The sequence below is a fragment of the Erinaceus europaeus genome, chromosome 8, assembly GCF_950295315.1.
Source record: "Erinaceus europaeus chromosome 8, mEriEur2.1, whole genome shotgun sequence".
Classification (NCBI taxonomy): domain Eukaryota; kingdom Metazoa; phylum Chordata; class Mammalia; order Eulipotyphla; family Erinaceidae; genus Erinaceus; species Erinaceus europaeus.
In genome coordinates this window covers 42,650,941-42,673,240 of record NC_080169.1, presented here as the reverse complement: position 1 = coordinate 42,673,240, position 22,300 = coordinate 42,650,941, and the positions used below count along the sequence as shown (strand labels likewise).

General features: G+C 35.5%; 1 protein-coding gene across 1 annotated transcript in view; it reads left to right on the top strand.

Annotated features, from left to right (window-relative positions):
- The window catches only part of TMEM106B (transmembrane protein 106B), a 30,071-nt gene extending 9,734 nt beyond the window's left edge, over positions 1-20,337 (top strand). Inside the window, exons 3-8 of the mRNA XM_007537626.3 lie at positions 4,284-4,347; positions 8,433-8,592; positions 14,809-14,949; positions 16,132-16,181; positions 17,701-17,754; positions 19,011-20,337. Coding sequence (XP_007537688.1) covers positions 4,284-4,347; positions 8,433-8,592; positions 14,809-14,949; positions 16,132-16,181; positions 17,701-17,754; positions 19,011-19,149 — 608 coding nt within the window. The 3' untranslated portion in view covers positions 19,150-20,337. The remainder of the gene's footprint in view (positions 1-4,283; positions 4,348-8,432; positions 8,593-14,808; positions 14,950-16,131; positions 16,182-17,700; positions 17,755-19,010) is intronic.
- Positions 20,338-22,300: the final 1,963 nt, after the last annotated feature.

Below are 22,300 nucleotides of genomic sequence, written 5' to 3'. Positions count from 1 at the left end.
AGGGGGAAGCTTCACAAGTGGTGAAGCAAGGCTGCAGGTTTCTCTCTGTCTCTTCCTCACTATCTCCCCTCTCCTCTCAATTTCTCTCTGTAGCTATCCAATAATAAATAAATAAATATTTTTAAGAAAATAAACTATACTCCTGAATTTTTTTTTAATTTAAATTTTATTTTATTTTGATAGAGAAGGAGACAGGGAGATGGAGGCAAGAGGGACAAAGAGACTCTTATAACACTGTTCCAATGCTCATGAAGTTTCCCCTCTGTACATGGGACCAGGGCCCTGTGTGCAATTTACCAGGTATGCAGTACTACCTGCCTCCACAACTAAAATTTTATGTAAACTAATGTTAAGTCAATAAAAACAGAAAGTTAAAAAAGTTAAGATTTTTATTCTTTTTAACTAAAATGATAAATCTATGAAGTGAATTCAGGGTTTAGTGTAAGAGATATCTGTTAATGGTTATTTAAATTTGGTTATTCAGAGCCAAATTGATGTATCTAAAACTAGGGCACCAATATCAGATTTCTCTTGGAGGATTTTTTTTTTTTAAACTTTGTTTTCATAGGATAGATAGAACTTGAGAGGCGAGGAGGAGAGAGACAGAGAGATATCTGCAGCACTGCTTCACTGCTTGTGAAACTTTCCCCTTGCAGGTGGGGACTGGGGCTTGAACCTAGGACCTAATAACACATGATAACATGTGCACTTAACCAAGTGCACCATCACCTGGCCCCTTTCTCTTGGAGTTTTAAAAGTCTTTGGTTTCTGTAGATAAGTTATGCTTGGAAAGAGCATGCAGTTGTTTTGGTTGTTGTTTAGATTTATATATTTTTCTGAAAGAGTGGCAGACAGACCAGAGAGTCACCCAGCACTCAGCTCTGGCAGATGGAGATCCTGGGTACTGAACAATTGAACCTAAGGATTCTGAATCCTGAGCCCTGCCAGTCTTGTGCTATAGTGATTTCCCCAACCTCATACTTGTTCTTTGGAAAAGATGACCTTCAATTTCTGATATTTTCAGTTATCCAAGAGGTTGATTTCTAATAGAATTAAGTAATTGAGAAAGCAGAAACATGCTCATAACTTCAAAGCAATTCTTTCTATCTTAGCTGATTTAAAAATTTGGGTAGAGGGAAGATTATTTGGATCTCTTATCTGAAAAGTATCTATAGAACTGAGGACACAGTCAGGACATATCTTTATGCTCCTTTTTCTGACTAGTGGTAAAATTAACTGAGATATGAGTGCTAAGTGTCCTCTTGCTTATCACCTCAGAGTTCTCACAACTAGACCAAAAAAAGCCATGTTGACTTAATCATCCTCTGGAGGCCTTTTTGCTGACTGTAAGCTACTTTAGTAGAAGTGACAGCATTAAAAATTAAAAAAAAAAAAAAAACCTGCCTATTCACATTTTCACCCAGCAGAAGTTACTATTTGACCCTGTATAGACCCCAAGGGGAAAGTAAAGTGGCCATATAAGGTATTTCAAAGCCTCTGATAAATAACGCCTCCAGGTGGAAAAGTTTATAATATTTATTTGAGTTTGTTTGTTTACTTACAGGCAATTTTAAGGAACTTTTAGGGGTTCCCACTTCTAACTTATGCATATGGATAAATTTTGGTGATTGCATGCTCAGCAGTCAGAAATGTCCCTTTATCTTTATCTTCCTCCTTATCAGGACACTGCCTCCAGGGTTATTACTGGGACTCATTGGGGACACTACAAATCCACCACTCTTGATGGCTTTTTTTTTTTCTTCATTTTCTATTTTATTTGTTAGGGTAGAGAGAAATTGAGAGGAGAGGGAAGGGGAAGACAGAGGGAAAGAGAAAGATAACCTGTTTGACTATTCAGTGAAGCATCCAGGCTACAAGTGGGGAATGGGGGGCTGAACCTGGGTCCTCATCCTGGTCTATTCACATAGTACTATGTTTGCTTAACTGCGTGTGCCATCACTAGCTCCTTACCAGATTTCTTTATCTCATATTTTTGGAGAAATTGGTAGTATAAATTCTCATAATAACCATCTGTTTATTGTGCCTTTCTTGGTAATCTCCCTGTATTCATCTTCCAGTTTGAGCCTGGTTCCACACTGAAGGAAGCTCAATGTTGTGATACCTTTCAGCCATAGTCTTTCTATCTAAAAGTAGTCAGTCTGAAGCTGTGAAGCAAGCCCCAGTGACAAAAAAGAAAAAAAAAAAAAAGAAATTGAGGTAAAATGGTAACATGCTCCTTGACTGTACACATTTAGAAAGAATTAAAACAACTGTGTACCAGGCTAACCTTATTTGGGAGATTTCTCAAAAAAAAAAATATTTACATTGGTGGTTCTTTAAAATATTGCTTTCTCCCGCCCCCCTCCTTAATCCAAGTTCTTTAGCCTAGTTAAAAAGAAGTAGGAAATAGAATTTCTTTGAAGTTTCTCCTTTGCTTAATTTTAAACATGGCTTTACAGATGTTAACTTTCACACTGGTGAAGGCATGCATAGAGCATGAGAGCATAGGAAAACTAATTTATATCATGGAAAAACACTTTTTAAAGTTTTACTGCATAGAAAAGGGAAGAAGAGAGATGGTCATTGGAGACTACAACTTCAGGAAAGGGTTTTTTTCCCTTAAGATGGACTAAAGAATATGTATACTAGTGAGACTAATTCATATGAAAACATGGATAATGTAATGGATGCAAGGTTATTTAGTGCAGAAAACTACACTTACGAGTATAGACAGCTTACTCTTAGTATTCAGAGATTATATAGACACGAGATACCCAGAGTCAGACTGAGAGTTTGAGGCAGGAAAGTTATATCAGTAGTGTTATTACTGATAACATTAAGGGCCATTTGTGATTAGTGAAAATGGTATGTTAATTGTTGTTTTTCTCCATTCAAAGCTATGTGGATACAGGTATAGCAGTTAAAGGATTGATTTAGATAAAGGCTGTAGTTTAGCCAAATTAACACCAGCAGTATCAGACATTTTAACACACAAAACCACACACTCACATGCTCATGGACACACAGAGTCATACAGTGGTGACACATCATGACTGTGTGAAACAAATCTATTTCTCCATCTCTTTCTGACAAGCCCTTTGAATTGTCAACACCAACAAAAATCACATTTCATTGTACTTGAACTATTACAGTTGATCCAGTTATACACAGATATTTTTGTAAATAAAGGATATAAATTTATGAAATTGATAGCAATACACATTATTAATTCATTTTCTCTAAAAAAAATTATCATTTTAATGAGAGTGAGACTGACAGACACCAGAGCACTACTCAGCTCTGGCTTATAGTGGTACCTAGGAGTGAATTTGGGATTTGGGGGCCTTGGGCATAGTAACACTGTGCTGAAAAAGGTTGAGCTATATTTTCCCCAACCTCCTCTTAGAATGTTCTTTCTGATGTATTTTTTTTTTTGTGTGTAGCATACTTTTTTTTTGTATACATACAGTATTTAATATTACACAAAATATGTTTTAATTTACTACTCATAAGTTAGCTTTATTTATATTCCCACACAGTTAAAAGAAAAATCTATAGCTTTTTAAATTCCCCAAAACTTAACTAATAATAACTTATAGATGACCGGAAAGCTTACTTAAAATAAAAGGTACCAGTGTGGGGAAGTTTGGACAAAATAATGGAATCATTATTGAAGATTTTGAAAGAGATATCACTATAGTGCTTTTAATAGTTAATATAAAGAGTCAAGTTTTGAAAAGATTGTGAAACTCATTTAAAGGTTGATGTATCCATTAAAGAATTTGGACATAGCTCAATTTAAGAAAAAAAAAAAGTGGATTTTGAAGTAAAAGGTTCAATCTGCAAGAGTTCAGTAAGCCTCATTGTATAAAACTTAATGTGTCTTTTTTTTTTTTTTCCCAAGAAGGGAAAAGTATAGGAAACTTTATAGTTGAAGGGACTTCCAAGACAGAGAAGTAGCAGTATGTTTCTGGTTTTCTCATTCAGAGAATTAAACTAGAGTCTTAAATGGAAAACTATGAGATTGAAGGAAAGCCTGGTTAATTTAGTTTTTCTAAAAGTTGAGAATCTATCAATTTTTCCTTCAGTGAATTACTCTTGTTTTTGCTATTTTAATTAGGTTTCTAGGTATGTGTGTGGGGTAAACAGTAAAAAATGATATCTGCTTTAGAACTCAGTTTCTACCACATGCTTTTTGTAGATTCTGAGACTAATTTACTAAAGGACTGTTGAGTGAGTCTGAGGCATTCTGGCGATTCTAAATGTACTCCTTTTACTTTTAGGACAAGAAAACCAGCTGGTGGCATTGATTCCATATAGTGATCAGAGATTAAGGCCAAGAAGAACGTAAGTAATTATAAAATAAATTTTAAAGAAGCAATATTTATTTAACTTTTCAAATTATGTCAAAAAATATTGTGGTTGGTACTATTAAAAGTAAACATAATCAGATCGTTAAATTATGCTTTGTGTTATTTTTTTTTTTAAGTTGCTGGTTCATATACAATTTTGAAAGCAGTATAGTATTGGAACCTTCTCAAAGGCATTTATTAAAGCAAATCTAGAATAGTGGTTAGAAAACAAAGACAGTGTTCCTGGAGGTGGCTCAGTGTAAATAAAGCATTATCAAGTATGAGGTCCTGAGTTTAATCCCCAGCAACACATGTACTAGATTGATGACTGGTTCCTTCTCTCTCTCCTGTCTTTCTAATAAAGTCTTTCTAATCTAAGTAGATTCATAGATCACATAGTTGAAAACATTAGTAAAATGGGACAATAAAATCATTTTAGCTAGGTTTTATATTTTCAAAAAAATGGAGCTTAAGGATAAACATGGAAGATATTTCAAACAACCTAAAAGAATATCAGAGATGATTACATCGTTAAGTGTCAGAAGAGGAAAAAAGTAAAAATCAAAAGTGTCAGTAATGAGTGGGACTACTTTCAGTGATCTTAATAAGTATAATTGAAAATACTGAGAGCGTGAGTAGGAAATAGAAGATATGTTTCTCATGGGAGTTGGGCGGTAGCTCAGTGGGTTAAGCGTAGGTGGCGTGAAGCACAAGGACTGGGTAAGGGTCCCTGGTTCAAGCCCCCAGCTCCCCACCTGTGGAGGAGAGTTGCTTCACAGGTGGTGAAGCAAGTCTGCAGTTGTCTATCCCCTCTCTATCTTCTCCCCTCTCCATTTCTCTCTGTCCTATCTAACAACAATAATAGCTACAACAATAAAAAAGGGCAACAAAGGGGAAAATAAGTAAATATAAAAAAAATAAAGAAAAAGAAGATATGTTTCTCATACCCACACATTTACTGAGTTATATAAGTTCCTGTTTTAGAGCCTGAATATAAAAAGAAAGGCATGTTTAGTATGAATAAATTATAATTTTATAGTGGTGACAGACAAGTAACCATGTTCATACAATATTGTTAGCATAACTGCTAGAGGTATACTCAAGGCCCTCTGAGGGCAGAATAAAATAGTATCTAAATTGTATGAAATTAGGGAGGGTTCCAGTGAAGATGAAGTATCAACTGGATTTTAGAACAGTGGAAAAAGAAAAAGAACATGAACATTTCAGAAAAAAAAAAAAGTAGTTTGTTCAAAGATCAGAGGAGTGCACTGGTACTTGTATATGTGTCTACAGTAAATGATGCTGTAGGAAAGTGATAGGAATGCAGTTAGATAAATTAATGAACTAAATCTTGTTATAAGTGAAGATATGGAAACTAGAAAGGTTAAGAATTTCTAAAATTTAATTAAGTTAATTTCTGAAAATTAAGAATTACTAAAAGTTGCACATATCAAATGAAAGCAGTAATTCAGTTGTAGCAAAAGAGAACAACTCTTTAACTTTTTAAGTTGGTAGAGGTAGTTAAGAAAGTATTAATTGCTTTTTTCTGTATTTGGGTTTACCATTAAATTCTTAAATTAATGTACATATTGTAAAATGAAGGGAACCACCTTTCAGACACTAGGCTGCAGATGCTACCATGACTCCACCCCAACTTCTCTGGGCAGACAACCTCACCAGTGTGTCCTGGACCCTCACCTCTCTAGAGATCTGGTCCACTAGGGTAAGATAGAAATAGGCTGTGGGTATGGATCGACCTGTCAACACCCATGCTCAGCAGTGAAGCAGCTACAGAAGCCAGAACTCCTACCTTCTGCTCCCCATAGACAACCTTGATCCATACTCCCAGTGGGGGAGAAGTGATAGAATGAAGATAAGAGAACTCTGCACTCCACCTCCATCAGCACCCAGAGAGAGGGAAGGAAAAGGAGAGGGACATATGGAGGTAGTTATGATGTCATGAGCGGTTTAGAGGGAGAGGATTGAATCAGAAAAAGAAGGGTATATATGTATATGAATAAATGTGGACAGATAGTTGTAGAGAAGATGGTTGGCCCATGTCTACAGCTTTAGGGCAACTGTGGTGGATTGCAGTGGGGAGAGTGAAGATTCAGAACTCTGATGGTGGGAATGGTGTGGATTCAAACCCGCATCGATATGTAATTTGTAATATAAAAAATAAAGTGAAGGGAAATGTAAATTATTAAAGCAGCACAGTTAGGAAATGATGGAAGTATGTTGAGTCCAGATTAGACATTTAACCAGTATAATTCTATCAGTAGTAATAGTATAGACCTCACAAAATTCAGTTACTGTCCCTTGAGCCATAAGAAATATTCATACTGATGAATTTTGTAATGAAGAGTATTTATTCAGTGAACTAGCCAGTGTTTCAATTTGGTATGAAATAGTATAAGGAAATATACTATATTACCCTGTCAAGTTCAATAATACATGTTACAGTTGTAAAGTATGGGTCCAAAATAATGTAAAATATTAATTCATTTGTTCATAAGTAGGCTGAATTAATAACCTTAAGCACTAAGCCAATAAATTTGTGGTGGACTCAGCTGCCAGTAAGTTATTGAAAATAAGAGCAACACTCCCAACAAAGTTGATGTCTCTAATCATAGTTTCTCTTTGTATACTTTTTTTAAGTTTTTTTTTTTTAAATTTATTATCTTTATTTATTTCTTGGATAGAGACAGCCAGAAATTGAGAGGGAAGGTAAAGAGAGGAGGGGGCCGGAGAGAGAGAGAGAACCTGTAACACTGCTTCCACTAACAAAGCCTTCCCCCTGCAGGTAAGGACAGGGGTCTCGAACTTGTGTCCTTGTACATTTTAACATGTGCACTCAACTAGGTGTGCCACCACCCGGCCCTTTTATATACTTTTTTCATTAGCTGTTTTGGTATGTAGTTGGTACTCTAACTGTATATTTAAAGTACCCAGTAGACAGACAGTCTAGTAGTTACTGTGTTTAAGGTTGGGTAGAATGAGTGGTAACTTTTTTTTTTTTTTTTCTTTCAAGGCAGCAGTATGGGCTAGTAGTAGTGATTTAGCAAATTTATATTTGTTTTAATTGTGATTTTTAAGAAGTCATTTTGCTCTCTTGAGCAGCTTAGTAATAATATTCAGAAACTTTAGAAATGAGGCACTTGAACCAGCTGTTGTGCTGCATAACAAGATTATTCCTATCAAGGTATTTAGATGATGAGCTGGCTGGGGAAAAATAGAGGAAAGAATAAAATGTCAATTTTTGTTGTAAGAATTTTTTTTACTGTAAGGAAGCATTAAAGTGACAAGCAAGACACAGAAACAAAACCAAAACATTGCTGTAGAATTTGAACAGGAAACATTTAAATAAAACACTATATCAGGATATAGTATCGTGAATTGCTAGGTCATATCTTAAAAGATATGAGGAAATTTTCAGCTATGAGATTAGAAATGAAGAGTAAGATAGAAAAGATACATTCTAGTAGGAGAACTTAGAGTAACGGAAAACATGGAAACCTAATTTTTTTTCCTTATAACTGCATAGTATCTTCTTGATTTTAAATAAATACTTCTTAATAACTGAGTAAGTAAATTATTGAGTAGAAAACTCAGATGGCTCAGTGAGATTGATGAGATGTGAATGTCATTCTATTTAAAGGACTTCATAGGTGGTTTGCTGAGCAGTTACTTTAGAGAATCATCTAAGGGCAAAACTCACACATGAAAAGCCTGCTTTAGTGAATTTAGAAGGAAATCTTAAAATAAATATTCTTATTTTAAAAAATGCAGCTTGATTCTGTTATGGAGCCCAGTTTTGGAAAGAGTACACTGTCCTAGCTATAGTAAGCCTGAATTTCAGACTCCAAAAAGAGTAAGTCATCTTCGATGAACATATTATTACTTAAAAGACTCAAATACACTCCTGATTGATTCAGTATTTATATAATGTAAAATACTGGTCAAACTGTACCTTTTTGCTTGCTGGTAAAATAAGTCAGGGAAAATTTCCAAATTAGAAAGTATTTTCTCTAAATGTTTCACTAAATACATTATGATATATTTAACTATTTTCTTTTGCAGAAAGTTATATGTGATGGCATCTGTGTTTGTCTGCCTGTTCCTTTCTGGATTAGCTGTTTTTTTCCTTTTCCCTCGCTCTATTGATGTGAAATACATTGGTGTAAAATCAGCCTATGTCAGTTATGATGTTCAAAAGCGTACGATATATTTAAATATCACAGTAAGTACTAATTTTTATTTAAAATATTGAAGTTTGTTTTTTCTTTATTTTTTAAGCTAAAGAGTTTTATTTTTTTTCTTTTCCTATTTATTTCTTTGTTGTGCTAATTATCAACTATGCCAACTATATCCCTATTGAGGATTTTTAAATTTTATTTTATTTTATATTTTATTTTTTTATTTAAGAAAGGAGACATTAACAAAACCATAGAATAAGAGGGGTACAATTCCACACAATTCCCATAACCCGGTCTCCATATCCCATCCCTTCCCCTGATAGCCTTCTCTGTCTCTGGAGTATGGATCCAGGGTCGTTGTGGGTTGCCGAGGGTGGAAGGTCTGGCTTCTGTAATTGCTTCCCTGCTGGACATGGACGTTGACTGGTCGATCCATACTCCCAGTCTACCCCTATTGAGGATTTTTTATTTTTTGGTAGATGATAGAGAGAAGGAGAGAAAGAGACAGAAAAGAAGTGAGATGCCTGTAGAAAATGAATTGGCAAATCATATGGTAGAGCAACTTTCAATATCTTAGGAATCTCCCTATTGTTTTCCCTAAGGACTAAACCAATTTATGTTCCCACCAATAGTGGAGAAGTACTTTATTCCTCACATCCTCGCTGGTACTTGCTCTTGTCTTTTATTAGTGTATGGCATTCTGATAAATGTAAGGTAATAACTCATTATTATCTTTATATATATTTTTTATTCTTTCTATTTTAGATAGAGTTAGAGAGGCAGAAACAGAGTGAGAGAAAGCTTTCTTCAGTACTGTGGTGGCCAGGCTCAAACCTGGGTTACACACATGGCAAAACAACACACTATCTATGTGAGCTATTTCTCCATGTGAGTTATCTTGATTTGTGTATCTCAAATAGTCAGTGACTGAGCATATCTTCATATGCCCGTTCATGATCTCAATCTCTTAACTTGACCAGACAGTCTGTTTAGATCCTCTCTCCCTTTTTAAACTTATTTTCACTGATTTTTTTTTCTTAACTTATTTATTAATGAAAGGAAAGAGGATGAGAGAACCAGTGTCAGAACTAGTGCATGTGTTCAAAATCAAGCTCAGGACCTCAGGTTTGAGAGACCAATGATTTTTTCTCCCTTGTGTTACCTCTTGGGCCACTGGGATTTTTTTGTTTGTTTTAATTATTTCTCCCTCTCCTCCTCCCTCTCCCCCCTTCCCTCCCCCTCGCCTCCCCCTCTCTCTTTCTTCTCTTTTCTGTTCTCCCCTCTCCCTCTCCCTCTCCCTCTCCCTCTCCCTCTCCCTCTCCCTCTCCCTTTCCCTCTCTCTCTACTTTATTTGATAGGACAAAGAGAAATTGAAAGTGAATAGAGATAGGGAGAGAGAATGAAAGATATGTGTAGCACTCCTTAACCACTTATGAAGCTTTTTCCCTCTGAATGTGGGGATCAGGGACTCCAACCTGGGTCCTTGTGCACAGTACTGTGTACCCCACCTGGCCCCCAAGTTAATTTTTGTGCTTGATGAAATGTAGTTGTCATGTTTTAATCTTCTGGATTTTTCTACCCAATTTTCCCTAACATCGTGTATTAAAAAGATTAAGTGGATTAAGTGTCCAAATGGATAAGGACTTATTTTTACGTCCAGAGATTCCTTTCTTATATTTACTCACTATTTTCTAGAATAGTTTGAGCCGATAGTTGTGAATTTGAGTCCCATAAGTGAACTTGATTTTGTTTTTGTATATAAAAACTGTGCCTGCACCTGGGAGGTGGTGCGGTGGGAAAAGCCTTTGAACTCTCCAGCTTAAGGTCCAAGTTTAAATCCTGCCATTGAATGTTCCAGAGTGATACTCTGGTTCTCTCTTTCTCTTTCCCCTAGTCTCTCTCATAAACACATGAATAAATAAACAAATAAATATATTTTATATGGTTATGATTATTTTCAAACAAGTGAATTTGTATCTCTTTTCATTTCTTTTTTTATAATTGACCCAGTAATGGGTTTCTATTCATGCTTGATAAAGGACTGTTTAACAACTAGAGGAGTGATTCAGCTGGTAGAGTGTTGGACTTACATGCCTGAGCTTTTCAGTTTAGTCCCCATCATGGTGATGTACCAAAGTGCTTGGCCTCCTTCCTTCTCATTCTCTTGTGAAATTTTCATTTATAGTCAATAAATTCTTTTTTAATATTTTATATTTATACTTATGAAGAGAGAAGCAGAGAGACATAAAGGTAGTAAAAATTACCATAGCATTGAAGTTTTCTTCAGTGCAGTGGAGGCCATGCTCCAACCTGGGTCACACACATTGCAAAGCAGCCCATTGCCTGAGTGAACTATTTTGCTATCATAAAATAAATCTTTAAAAACCTTAAAAAAAAAATACTATTGAATAGACTAAGAGGTGACACAGTGGATAAAGCATTGGACTCTCAAACATGAGGTGCCAAGTTCAGTCCCTTGGGATCCCATGTGCTAACATGATATTCTAGCTTTCTCATTAGTAAATACATGTTTTTTTAAAAAACATTTCTTATTGAGGGGGTTCATACTTTACAGTGCAGTCAGTGTCACCTGAATATAATTTCATTATGCACCCAGCCCCACAGTTTTTTTTTTTTAATCTTTATTTATAAAAAGAAAACACTGACAAAAAACATAGGATAAGAAGGGTACAATTCCACACAACTCCCACCACCAGAACTTTGTATCCCATCCCCTCCCTTGATAGCTTTCCTTTTTATCCCTCTGGGAGTATGGACCAAGGGACATTATGGGTGCAGAAGGTGGAAGGTCTGGCTTCTGTAATTGTTTCCCCATTGAACATGGGCATTGACAGGTCGATCCATACTCACAGACTGTCTCTCTCTTTCCCTAGTGAGGTGGGGCTCTGGAGAATTGGGGCTCTAGGACACATTGGTGGTGTCATCTGCCCAGGGAAGTCAGGTTGGCATCATGGTAGCATCTGGAACCTGGTGGCTGAAAGAAGAGTTAACATATAAGAAGAGTTAACAAACATTGTTGACTAATTATGAGCCTAAGGGCTAGAATATTACGGATGAAGATCTGGGGCTTCCGTTTTGTGGAGTGGTAACACTATCTTAGTTAAATTCCAAAGGGCTATGACTAGTTTTTTTTGTTTGTTTGTTTTTCCCTGAGCCTGAAATCTGAAATGCAGGTGGATCCAAGTTATTGTCTGGGGAGATGATGTCATGGCTGCAGAAAGGACCAGAAAGCTGGATTAGGGAAGAGAGTAGCTCCCAAGTATGGGAAAGGTGTATAAATACTGTTGACTGTAAAGCCCATCGATTTGATGTGATCTGGGGTGCAGGCACTCACGTGGGTTGACTCTCAGCTAGAAAGGTAAACTTACCAAATTCCCATCACCAGTTCAAGAGACTGTGTGAAAAGAAAGAAACTTGGGGAGGATTCTGGTATGAACACACTTGTTTATTGGGGGTGGGGTGGTGGGTTTGGGTTGATTTAGAAGGCTAGACAAAGAACAGTTTTCACATATGTCAGAATTCACAGGTTTCTTAAAGGTCAGCATGCCCCTCTGGCAGGGGGCTTGTATGACAAGAATTGATACATAAAGATCTGTACAATTAGTCTCCTGATGCAGGCATTTAATTATCGAAAGGCATTTGAGAGAATAGGGGTTGAACCAGTAAGGTGAGATAGAGAAGGAAGAACAAGGCTTTAAAGACATCAAAAGGGCTCCAGGAAATAGGGTTTTGGGGGCTTTTCACTTGTCCAGTGTTAGGAGTGTGTGACAGGATGTGCTCTTCCTTTGTGATCAAAAGGTGAAGTGGAATGTGTGAACTTTGAGTGTAACCATTTGGCTGACAGTATGGGAGAGAGGAAATAGGCTCTTTGTAGATTTCAGGAGTCTTACAGAGGGTAAGCTGAGCCTGATAGACTTTTGTCTCTTTGCTCATCTCTCTGGGGAGAGGCTAACAAGAGAGGTGTCTTTTCAGACCTCCATCCATGAAGATGAGGGGGGGAGCTTCCCTAAGCTCTACCAAACTTCCACATAGTCTCACACTGGGGCCCATATTCAGTTTAGGAGCTTATGTGACCTCTTCATCCCAGTAGATCTGACCTCACATTCTGTGGTCATGAGTAGGAATATTCCAAGCTGCCGCAGTTTCAAAACCCATCTTCCTCTGGTGGAACATAAGAGTATGTTGTCCAGCCTCCCTTCGGAGGATGAAACATTCTCTACTGTTGTTGATCCAAGTTGAGGCCAAGGTCTTATGGGGCCCACACAGGCGTCTATTTTGTGTTTCCTGATAGAGATGACCAGTAACAATGGAGAGAGGGATTTATTCAAGGCCTAGGCCCATCATGTCTGTTTGGGAATCTCAGTACTCTATGAATAGGGCCTCAGCTGATGGGGTGGCCTGATAGTGACTAAAGAGTCATCATTGAATTATGCCAGTCTCTTGCCTTATTCAGCTTTTTCAGTCCTTACTTTGATAAGGTTACTTTTGGAGTGAGTGAGGGAAGTATAATAGGAAGTAGGTGATGAGGATATCTAAGTCTAAGTAGACACTATTTCATTAGGAACTTTATGGTATCTTTTTAGGACTTTCTACTTGCTTGCTGCATATATTGACTCACTGCAGACTATAGTGCACTTTTGCTTTCAGATATATATTTTGCACTAATTTATGGATACATGTGAACATATGCCCTATCTCAGGGGACCTGGTCTATATGTAGGTTTTGGGACTTTGTTAGGAAGTGGACCACCTGAAATGGAATTAGAGAACCCTTTGAAAGGAAAGGTCTCACCCGATTAATGAGTAATTCTTTCCTAGGGATATTCTCCAAGGACTCCAACCAGCCAAAAAGATATGTGTACACCTATGTTCATAGCAGCACAATTCATAATAGCTAAAACCTGGAAGCAAAAGCACCCAGGTGCCCCACAACATATGAATGGCTGAGAAAGCTGTAGTGTATATACACAATGGAATACTATGCAGCTATTAAGAACATTGAACCCACATTCTCTGACCCATCTTGGATGGAGGTATTATGTTAAGTGAGCTGAGTCAGAAAGACAAACATGAGTATGGGATGATCCCACTCATAAACAGAAGTTGAAAAAGAACAGAAAGGGAGACTCAAAGCAGTATTTGACTTGAGTTTGGAGTAGGGCACCAAAGTTAAACTCTCTGGGTGGAGGGTGAGGGTGGATGTTCGGCTTCACTGGGGGTAGGTGGGTGGGATGGGACATAGTATTTTGGTGATGGAAATGGTGTTTATGTACAACCCTAGTAATATATCTTTTTTTATTTTATTTATTTTATTTATTTATTCCCTTTTGTTGCCCTTATTGTTTTATTGTTGTAGTTATTATTGTTGTTGTCATTGTTGGATAGGACAGAGAGAAATGGAGAGAGGAGGGGAAGACAGAGAGGAGGAGAGAAAGATAGACACCTGCAGACCTGCTTCACCGCCTGTGAAGTGACTCCCCGGCAGGTGGGGAACCAGGGTTCGAACCCGGATCCTTATGCCGGTCCTTGTGCTTTGCGCCACCTATGCTTAACCTGCTGCACTGCAGCCCGATTCCCATCTTTTTTTTTAAAAGCAGTGTTTACCATTTTTAAATGGTCTTTTGTATACTTAATAAAATAGGAAGCTTCTTACTAATCTATAAAGAAATCTGTTTGACATTCATTAAAATTATATAAATTAAAAATTGTTCTATTGAATTTTTGTCAACTCAAGCCAAAAATTTTATTTTCTAACATTAATTTATCCATATTCTTGTACTATGTATTTTGGACATTTAAATATAAAATACTGTTTTATTATGTATGTGTGATACATATATAGTTCCTAAAACTAATTTGTACATATAATGGGTTTTATTTTATATTTTTATTGTTTTTATTAGTATTAAAGAATGAATCATGGGAGCTGGGTTATAGCAAACACAACACCATGCACAAGGACAAGGGTTCATACCTCTGGTCCCTACCTGAGCAGCGTTTCTCTCTATTTCTACCCCCCTCCCCATTTCTCTATTTCTGTAAGAAGAAAAAGAAGAAAAACAGAACAAAATAAATGGCCTTCATGTAGTAGTCTTGTAGGCACTTGGCCTCAGAGATAACTGGTGGCAAAAAAAAAAAGTATGACTATAAATGAAATCATCCTCTTGAATATTTTTAAGTATATATTTATTATTATTATAACTAACTGTGATAACTTTCACATTTTGTCTCCTTTGCAGAACACACTAAATATAACAAATAATAATTACTATTCTGTTGAAGTTGAAAACATAACTGCACAAGTTCAGTTTTCAAAAACAGTTATTGGAAAAGCACGCTTAAACAACATAACCAATATTGGCCCTCTAGATATGAAACAAGTAAGTCTCAGTCATGGAATATGTTTTTTTTTTTTTTTTTCCAGCACCATTTATTGAAGAGACCCTCCTTTCTCCATTTAATAGTTAGGGCTCCCACTGAAATTGGCATATTGCACCAAAGTAAAAGACTCTGGGGTGGGTGGGTGGGGGAGAATACAGGTCCAAAAAGGATGACAGAGGATGTAGTGGGGTTTTACTGTTACATGGAAAACTGGGAAATGTTATGCATGTACAAACTATTGTATTTATTGTCGAATGTAAAACATTAATTCCCCAATAAAGAAATAAAAAAAAAAGATAAGGCTCCCTTATAAAAAATTAATGCCCATAGGTGTGGGGGTACATTTGCTATTTAAAAGAACACTGCAGTCCCAGATAATCCAGTGTACACACACACACACACACACACACACACACACACACGGTTAAAAAACAAAAGAAAACTGTTACACAGTAGTTTCTTTCTTTCTTTTTCTTTTCTTTTTTTTGGAACCCACCCTGCTTGTTTTACTTTATAAAAAAAAAAAAAAAAAGTTTCCTTAGGGGCCAGGCAGTAGCGCACTTGGTTAAGTGCACAGGTTCCAATAAGCAAGGACCCAGGTTCGAGCCCCTGGTCCCCATCTGCAGGGGAAAAGCCTCATGAGTGGTGAAGCTGTGTTGTAGGTGTCTGTCTGGCTCTGTCTCTCTCCCTCTCTATCTCTACCTCCTCCACTCAATTTCTCTACCCAGTAATAATAAAAATATTTTTTAAAAGTTTCCTTAATCTTCTGTTTTTTTTTTATTTCTTTATTGGGGGGATTCATGTTTTACATTCAACTTTGTACATGCATAACATTTCTCAGTTTTCCACATAACAATACAACCCTCTGTAGGTCCTCTGTCATCCTTTTTGGACCTTACTCTCCCCCCTACCCACCCCAGAGTCTTTTACTTAAGTGCAATACACCAACTAGTCATGGAATATGTTAAAGAAAGTACTGTGTCTCAGTTTCATCTGTCATGTTAAGTACTTCAATAACACAGAGAATTTTTTGAAATGTTTGCTATGCATGTATAAGAGAAATTCTTAGAACCACACCTGTGAAAAGAGAGATTTCTAAATTCTTGTAGAGGTATGAGTTTAGATACTTGATTTTTTTTTTTCTGATTTGGTTTATTTGGTTGGTTTATTTTGTCTTTCAGATTGATTACACAGTACCTACTATCTTAGCAGAAGAAATGAGTTACATGTAGTAAGTTATAATGTTTAATATTTTTCTTAATAGTAAAACAGAATTATAAAAGCTTGTGTTCTAAAAAATTTTATAATGCTAGTAGTCAGAATACTATTTTAGAATACCACTTCTGATAAATAATCATCTCTATTTTTCTTTTCCACTTCAACATATATTATATGCATGTACTTATATGTGCAAAGTTTATTTTCTGTCAGGCAAATCTAATACCATGTTATCATTTCTTTACAGTATTGTGTAAGCAAGGTATATTCTCATGAAGTGTAGCATGTTGGTCTTTAGTATTTTAATATAAAAGGCTAATGTGTAATTTTTGTGCAGTATATTTGAATAATGTATTGCTCATAATAATAATTGCTCATCTAAAATTTTAAAGCTTTTAACTAGGATCTAAATGAATATTGACTCTTGTTAAGCTTAAAAATAATTATAAATGTTCTTTTTTTTTCTTTTAACTTGATATAGATACTTTGAGTAACAAGCTGGTTACCAAAATTTCACAATATAAAAAAAAAGTAGAAATAATTTGTAACCCATGTTAAAATAACTCTACAACTGCTATCACAGAGTACATTTTTCTTTTTCTTTTTTTTTTAATTTTTTATATTTATTTATTTATTTATTTATTCCCTTTCGTTGCCCTTGTTGTTTTATGTTGTAGTTATTGATGTTGTCGTTGTTGGATAGGACAGAGAGAAATGGAGAGAGGAGGGGAAGACAGAGAGGAGGAGAGAAAGACAGACACCTGCAGACCTGCTTCACCGCCTGTGAAGCAACTCCCCTGCAGGTGGGGAGCCAGGGCTCGAACCGGGATCCTTATGCTGGTCCTTGTGCTTTGTGCCACCTGCACTTAACCCGTTGAGCTACAGCCCGACTCCCACAGAGTACATTTTTCAAATAAGAAGTCATTAAAACATTTGAACTACAGAGAATGCCTAACCATTAAGTGTCATTTTCTGTACTTTCTTAATGTTATTATTTTTTAATTTCTTTATTGGGAGATTGATGGTTTACATTTGACAGTAAAATACAATGGCTTGTACATGCATAACGTTGTTATTTTTTAAATATTTATTTGGAAGTGAGTACTAACTCATCTGTTAAGGCCTTACCATGTGTGAAACCACAGGTTCAAGCATTGACACCACATAGGAACATCATGATACTGGGGTATCTCCAAAGATGATGGGGGTAGTGCTAGGTTTCCCCCCCCCCATTATATGTATATTCATATGTGACATAAAAATCATTTTTAAAAGTTGGCACAGGAGCAGTGAAATTATGTATCATGAGACCCAGTGTCTGATTTATATATATGACAGAGCACTGCTCATTTCTGGAATATGTGATGCTAAAGATCAAACAGGACCTCCTTACACATACAAGTCTGTGTGTCACCTTCCTAATCTCCTTACAAATATATTTATTAGCTTTAAAATATGAAAAGGATTGGTAAATTAAACTGTTTTAAATTTCTGCATCATCATTTTTCATTTATTCGTGTTTTTTTTAATAGTGATTTCTGTACACTGGTATCCATCAAAGTACATAATATAGTACTCATGATGCAGTAAGTATGACTTTTTTTTTCCCTTTTAAAGACATTTTCTGTTAGAACTAAGTTTGTGGGACTGGGTGATACACCGGTGTACCTGGTTAAGCATGTATGTTACTTTGTACAAGGACCCAGGTTCAAGGCCCTAGCCCCACCTACAAGAGGAAGTTTTGCTAGTGGTAAAACAATGCTGCACATCTCTTCCCCTCATCTCTGTCTATCTCAATTTCCCCATTCCCTCTCTACTTTTTTCTGTTTCTGTCAATATCTAAATAAAGTATTTTTTAAAAAAAGAGGTTAGCTCTTTACAAACATTAAAAAAAAACACCAAAGACCTTAGGCTTGTAATTTTGGCTTAAACATATACATCGTTTTTACAAATGCTATATCAGTTGGATATGAAACTTTTAAAAAGTGCTGTGAGGTCAAGTATTAAATACTTTACATGTGAGAAAAAACAGGAGCTCAGAGATTTAGCAAAGAATCACATAACTGTAAAAACTGAGGAAAATGGCCTGATTTGATATAGAACTCAGAAACAGAATTTCTGACTGTCCATATGTGATAGATAATTATTTATTTTCTTTTGTTGCTCTTGTTGTTTTATTATTGTTATTATTAATGTCATTGTTATTGGTTAGGACAGAAATGGAGAGAGGAGGGGAAGACAGGGTGAGAGAAAGATAGACACCTACAGACCTGCTTCACTTGTGAAGCCACTCCCCTGCAGGTGGGGAGCCGGGGGCTTGAACCGGGATCCTTACACCTGTCCTTGAGCTTTGCACCACCTGTGTTTAACCCACTGCGCTACCACCTGACTCCTGATAGGTAATTCTTAACAATTATGGTAAGTAATATGATTTGTTTTTAGATTGGGAATTATTTCACCCACTAAAACACTGTACTTTGTGGTTTTATATCTCAGCCATTAGCTTATATTTGACCTATTTTCTCTGATTAGTGAACCATGTGGTTATTTTGAAGCATGAGGTGAACCTGCTTATTTTAATATATTTTGATTAAATTGTGTACAATTGCTTCAAAGGAGTTGTTCAACCAGCATTTCTGTCCTATACTGGGAAAAGAGAAGCTTCCCAAAGTTTGTCCACAAACATACATTCAATAATCTCTGTGAAAGAGATTTTGATATATACAAATATTCTCACTTTAAACATGTGTGGATATGGATATGGATATAAATATGTATATATACATATATACAAACACACATACATATAACTTTCATACATTGCCATTTGCTTTATTTGTAGAGTTACTGTGACAACAACATATTTTGGACACTCTGAACAGATATCCCAGGAGAGGTATCAGTATGTCGACTGTGGGAGGAACACAACTTACCAGTTGGGACAGGCTGAATATCTAAATGTGCTTCAGCCACAGCAGTAAAAAATGAGCAAGAAGCAGGAAAAGAAGAAATATCTGCTGGTATTTTTTTCTGAACTCTCAAACATGAGGTACTTCTTAATAGGAGATCTTAAATTTAACAAACCTAAAGTTTATACTCCTGTTTTAAGAGTACAGTTAAAAACATGTAGGCATGCAGTTGTTACAACTCTACAGTCTGTGTTATTTTTAAACTAGGATTTTTTATTTTAATCTCAATCACTGATTGGTTTTCTTCTCCCTCCTGTTCCCAGAGGTGAAAACTGAAATTTTCCTAGTAAAACTATAGATAATTAAAAGTTACAGCTCCAGTCACTGTGGGAAATATGATTTTAACATGAAACATGAACATAATTTGTGAACCTTTATTCCTGAATCTTTTTATAGCCTATTACTAAGACTAATTCCTGGAAGACATTAAAAATAATCTTAATTCCTGTTTTATAAATTCTCATTATTTTAACTTTCATCTGAACACTAGTTTTCTTTTTAAAATATTTTACTGATTTCATGTTTTGTCAGTCTTATTTTAACCCAGTGTTTGTACAGTACTTATGAACTAAAATAATATTTGCAATATTCTGTTTTAAAAAATTTTTAAAAGCATCTAACTAATGTATGTCTTTTTATGTTACAGTTTTGTGAAGTTTCTGTGTAATCATAATAATTTAATGTAAAATACTGTAAATAAACTGCATGGCATTTATATAGCTTTACTAAATGTTACATAAATTGTTAAAAACTGTTGTTGCTCATAAATAGGAAAAATGAAATTCAGAAACCTAAAGAATGTGAATATGGCTTCATTTGCATATTGGGTTAGACATAAAGTGGATTTGAAAAAAAAAATTTTATGTTCTGCTTTTTAAAATCTTGCTTTTCATACTTGAGAATATAAAGATACTTATTCTTAACAGCTTTTAGGTTCCTAGATCATCAGTTTTATTAAGTGTTGTAGCGGAAAAAATAATGGTAGAATTATGCAAGGAAGGGGCTAGGTGTTGGCACACCTGGTTGAGCGCCCATATTACAATGCTCAACGGTCCAGGTTCAAGACCCCAGTCCCCACCTGCAGGAGGATAGCTTTGCGAGTGGTGAAGCCATTTTACAGTTGTCTCTGTCTCCTTATTACCTCCTTCCCTCTTGATTTCTGGCTATCTCTATCCAATAAATAAACATAATAAAAATTTTTTTTAAAAAGTATGCAAGAAATTTTGTCATTAACCTATATATCCAAGTTCTGTCTCAATTTAAATTTTTTATTACATTGCCCTTACATTAATATAATGCTTCCAGCAGTTTCTAAGTGTTCTTACTTAGATTTGTATTTTATTCAAAATTGTTTTCAGATGTAGGTTAACCCTGCTATTTCATATTTTTAATGTCATCTTCCATTTAGAGTCTTCCTGTTTGTATTTACCAAGTTCTAAGTCTTTTTTTTTCAAGAAACTTTATTTTATTTTAATAAGAGGGATAGAGAGATAGAGATAGACATAAAGATCAGAGCACTGACCACCTCTATTTTGTGGTGGTGTTAGGGCTTGAACTTGGGAGCTCAGAGCTGCAGACATGAAAGCCTTGCATAGCTATCATGCTGTCTCTCCAGCCAGTTTTAAGTACTTTTAAAATAGATAACCATTGATCATAAGTTCTGACTATGTTAATATAAAATGTGTTAATGACCAGACATTAGATTTTTTTATGTTTCCTGTGGACAGAAATCATTACCTCCCCCTTTTACCTCTCAATTGCCAAAATTATATCTGAAATATATGTGCTTATCAGTCTCACTCAACCATAATATATAAGCTTTTTTGAATTAAAGATAATAAAAGTTCAACTTGCTGCCTTTTAACATACTTTTTCTTAGATTTCCTCTTAGGTGAACATTTAAGTCAGGAGACTGCACTTTAAAATATATATATATATTCCCTGTAATCCACTGGTGACATATCCATCCATTCTTATTCTCCTATTAAATGAAAACCACCTCCTTTAATTTCATTATGAGTAGACTTAAGGCCACTTTCAGTTTTGACTTCAGTTTTTTTCTTCTGCTCCCATACTCCTTGAATACTTTGCTAATGCATTGATTCTGTTTGTTTTTCAAATCATTTTCATTTCACATCCACCCCCTTATTTTTATTTATTTTGTTATCACCAGGGCTTACTGTTCTAAGCTGGCTTTTTCTTTTTTTCTCTTCCTCCTCCCGCCTCTTTTCTTCTTCCTTCTCCCTCCCCCTCAACATTCACACACACCTTTCCCCCTTCTCCTTCTTCCTTTTTTTTTTTTTATTCCAGAGCACTGCTCAAATTTGGTTTATGTTTGGGGCTGGGAATTGAATTTGAGACTTGGAGCCTCAGACATAAAGTCTCTTTGCGTATCCATTATGCTGTCTTCCCCACCCCACCCTAGGCTGACTTTCTGATATAGATGAGAGAGAAAGAGACTACAACACCAGAACTTACCCCAGTGTGGAAGGTTCGTAACTCATCATATCATTCTCTTTATTTTCTCTTATTTGTAATCTTTTAACATCTTTTTAACATTTCTAGATATGGAAAATGAAATGGTTCAAAATTAGTTGACATCTTTTAAGAAGTATGATCTAAGCCATCTTTCACCTCAAATTTCTACTCCTGTGACATAAGTAATTATATTTGGGACTTTCAAATTGTTTCTATGTTGTGTTACCAGTGATTTTTAGTTTCTTACTTATCTAGTGATTTTATCATTACTGTTTTCTCACTTAGTCCTCATGTCCTATTTTTTTCAAAACCATCATTCATTTCTTCAAAATATATGCCTTATTAAAAATATGGTTTCTTTTTTTGCTTTATATCATTTAAACTTAGAAAATTGTAAACTACTATATAATTAAATGAATTTTCTGTTTTGTTATGTTACTCTGATCTTTCATAGCATATACTTAGTATCTGCTGACAATTTTTGCCTTTAGTGACTTAGTTTTCAGTGCTTTTTTTTCATTATATAAATTGAAAACTTTATCATCCTTAATTTCAGTGGCATTTGTCAAACAAATAAAATAAAACAGACTTGAAAACAAGTAGTACAGAAATGAAAATCACCTGTGACTTATTTCAGACAGCATTAATGGTCAGAATAAGCCTAGAGCAAGCCAGTCAGTAATGT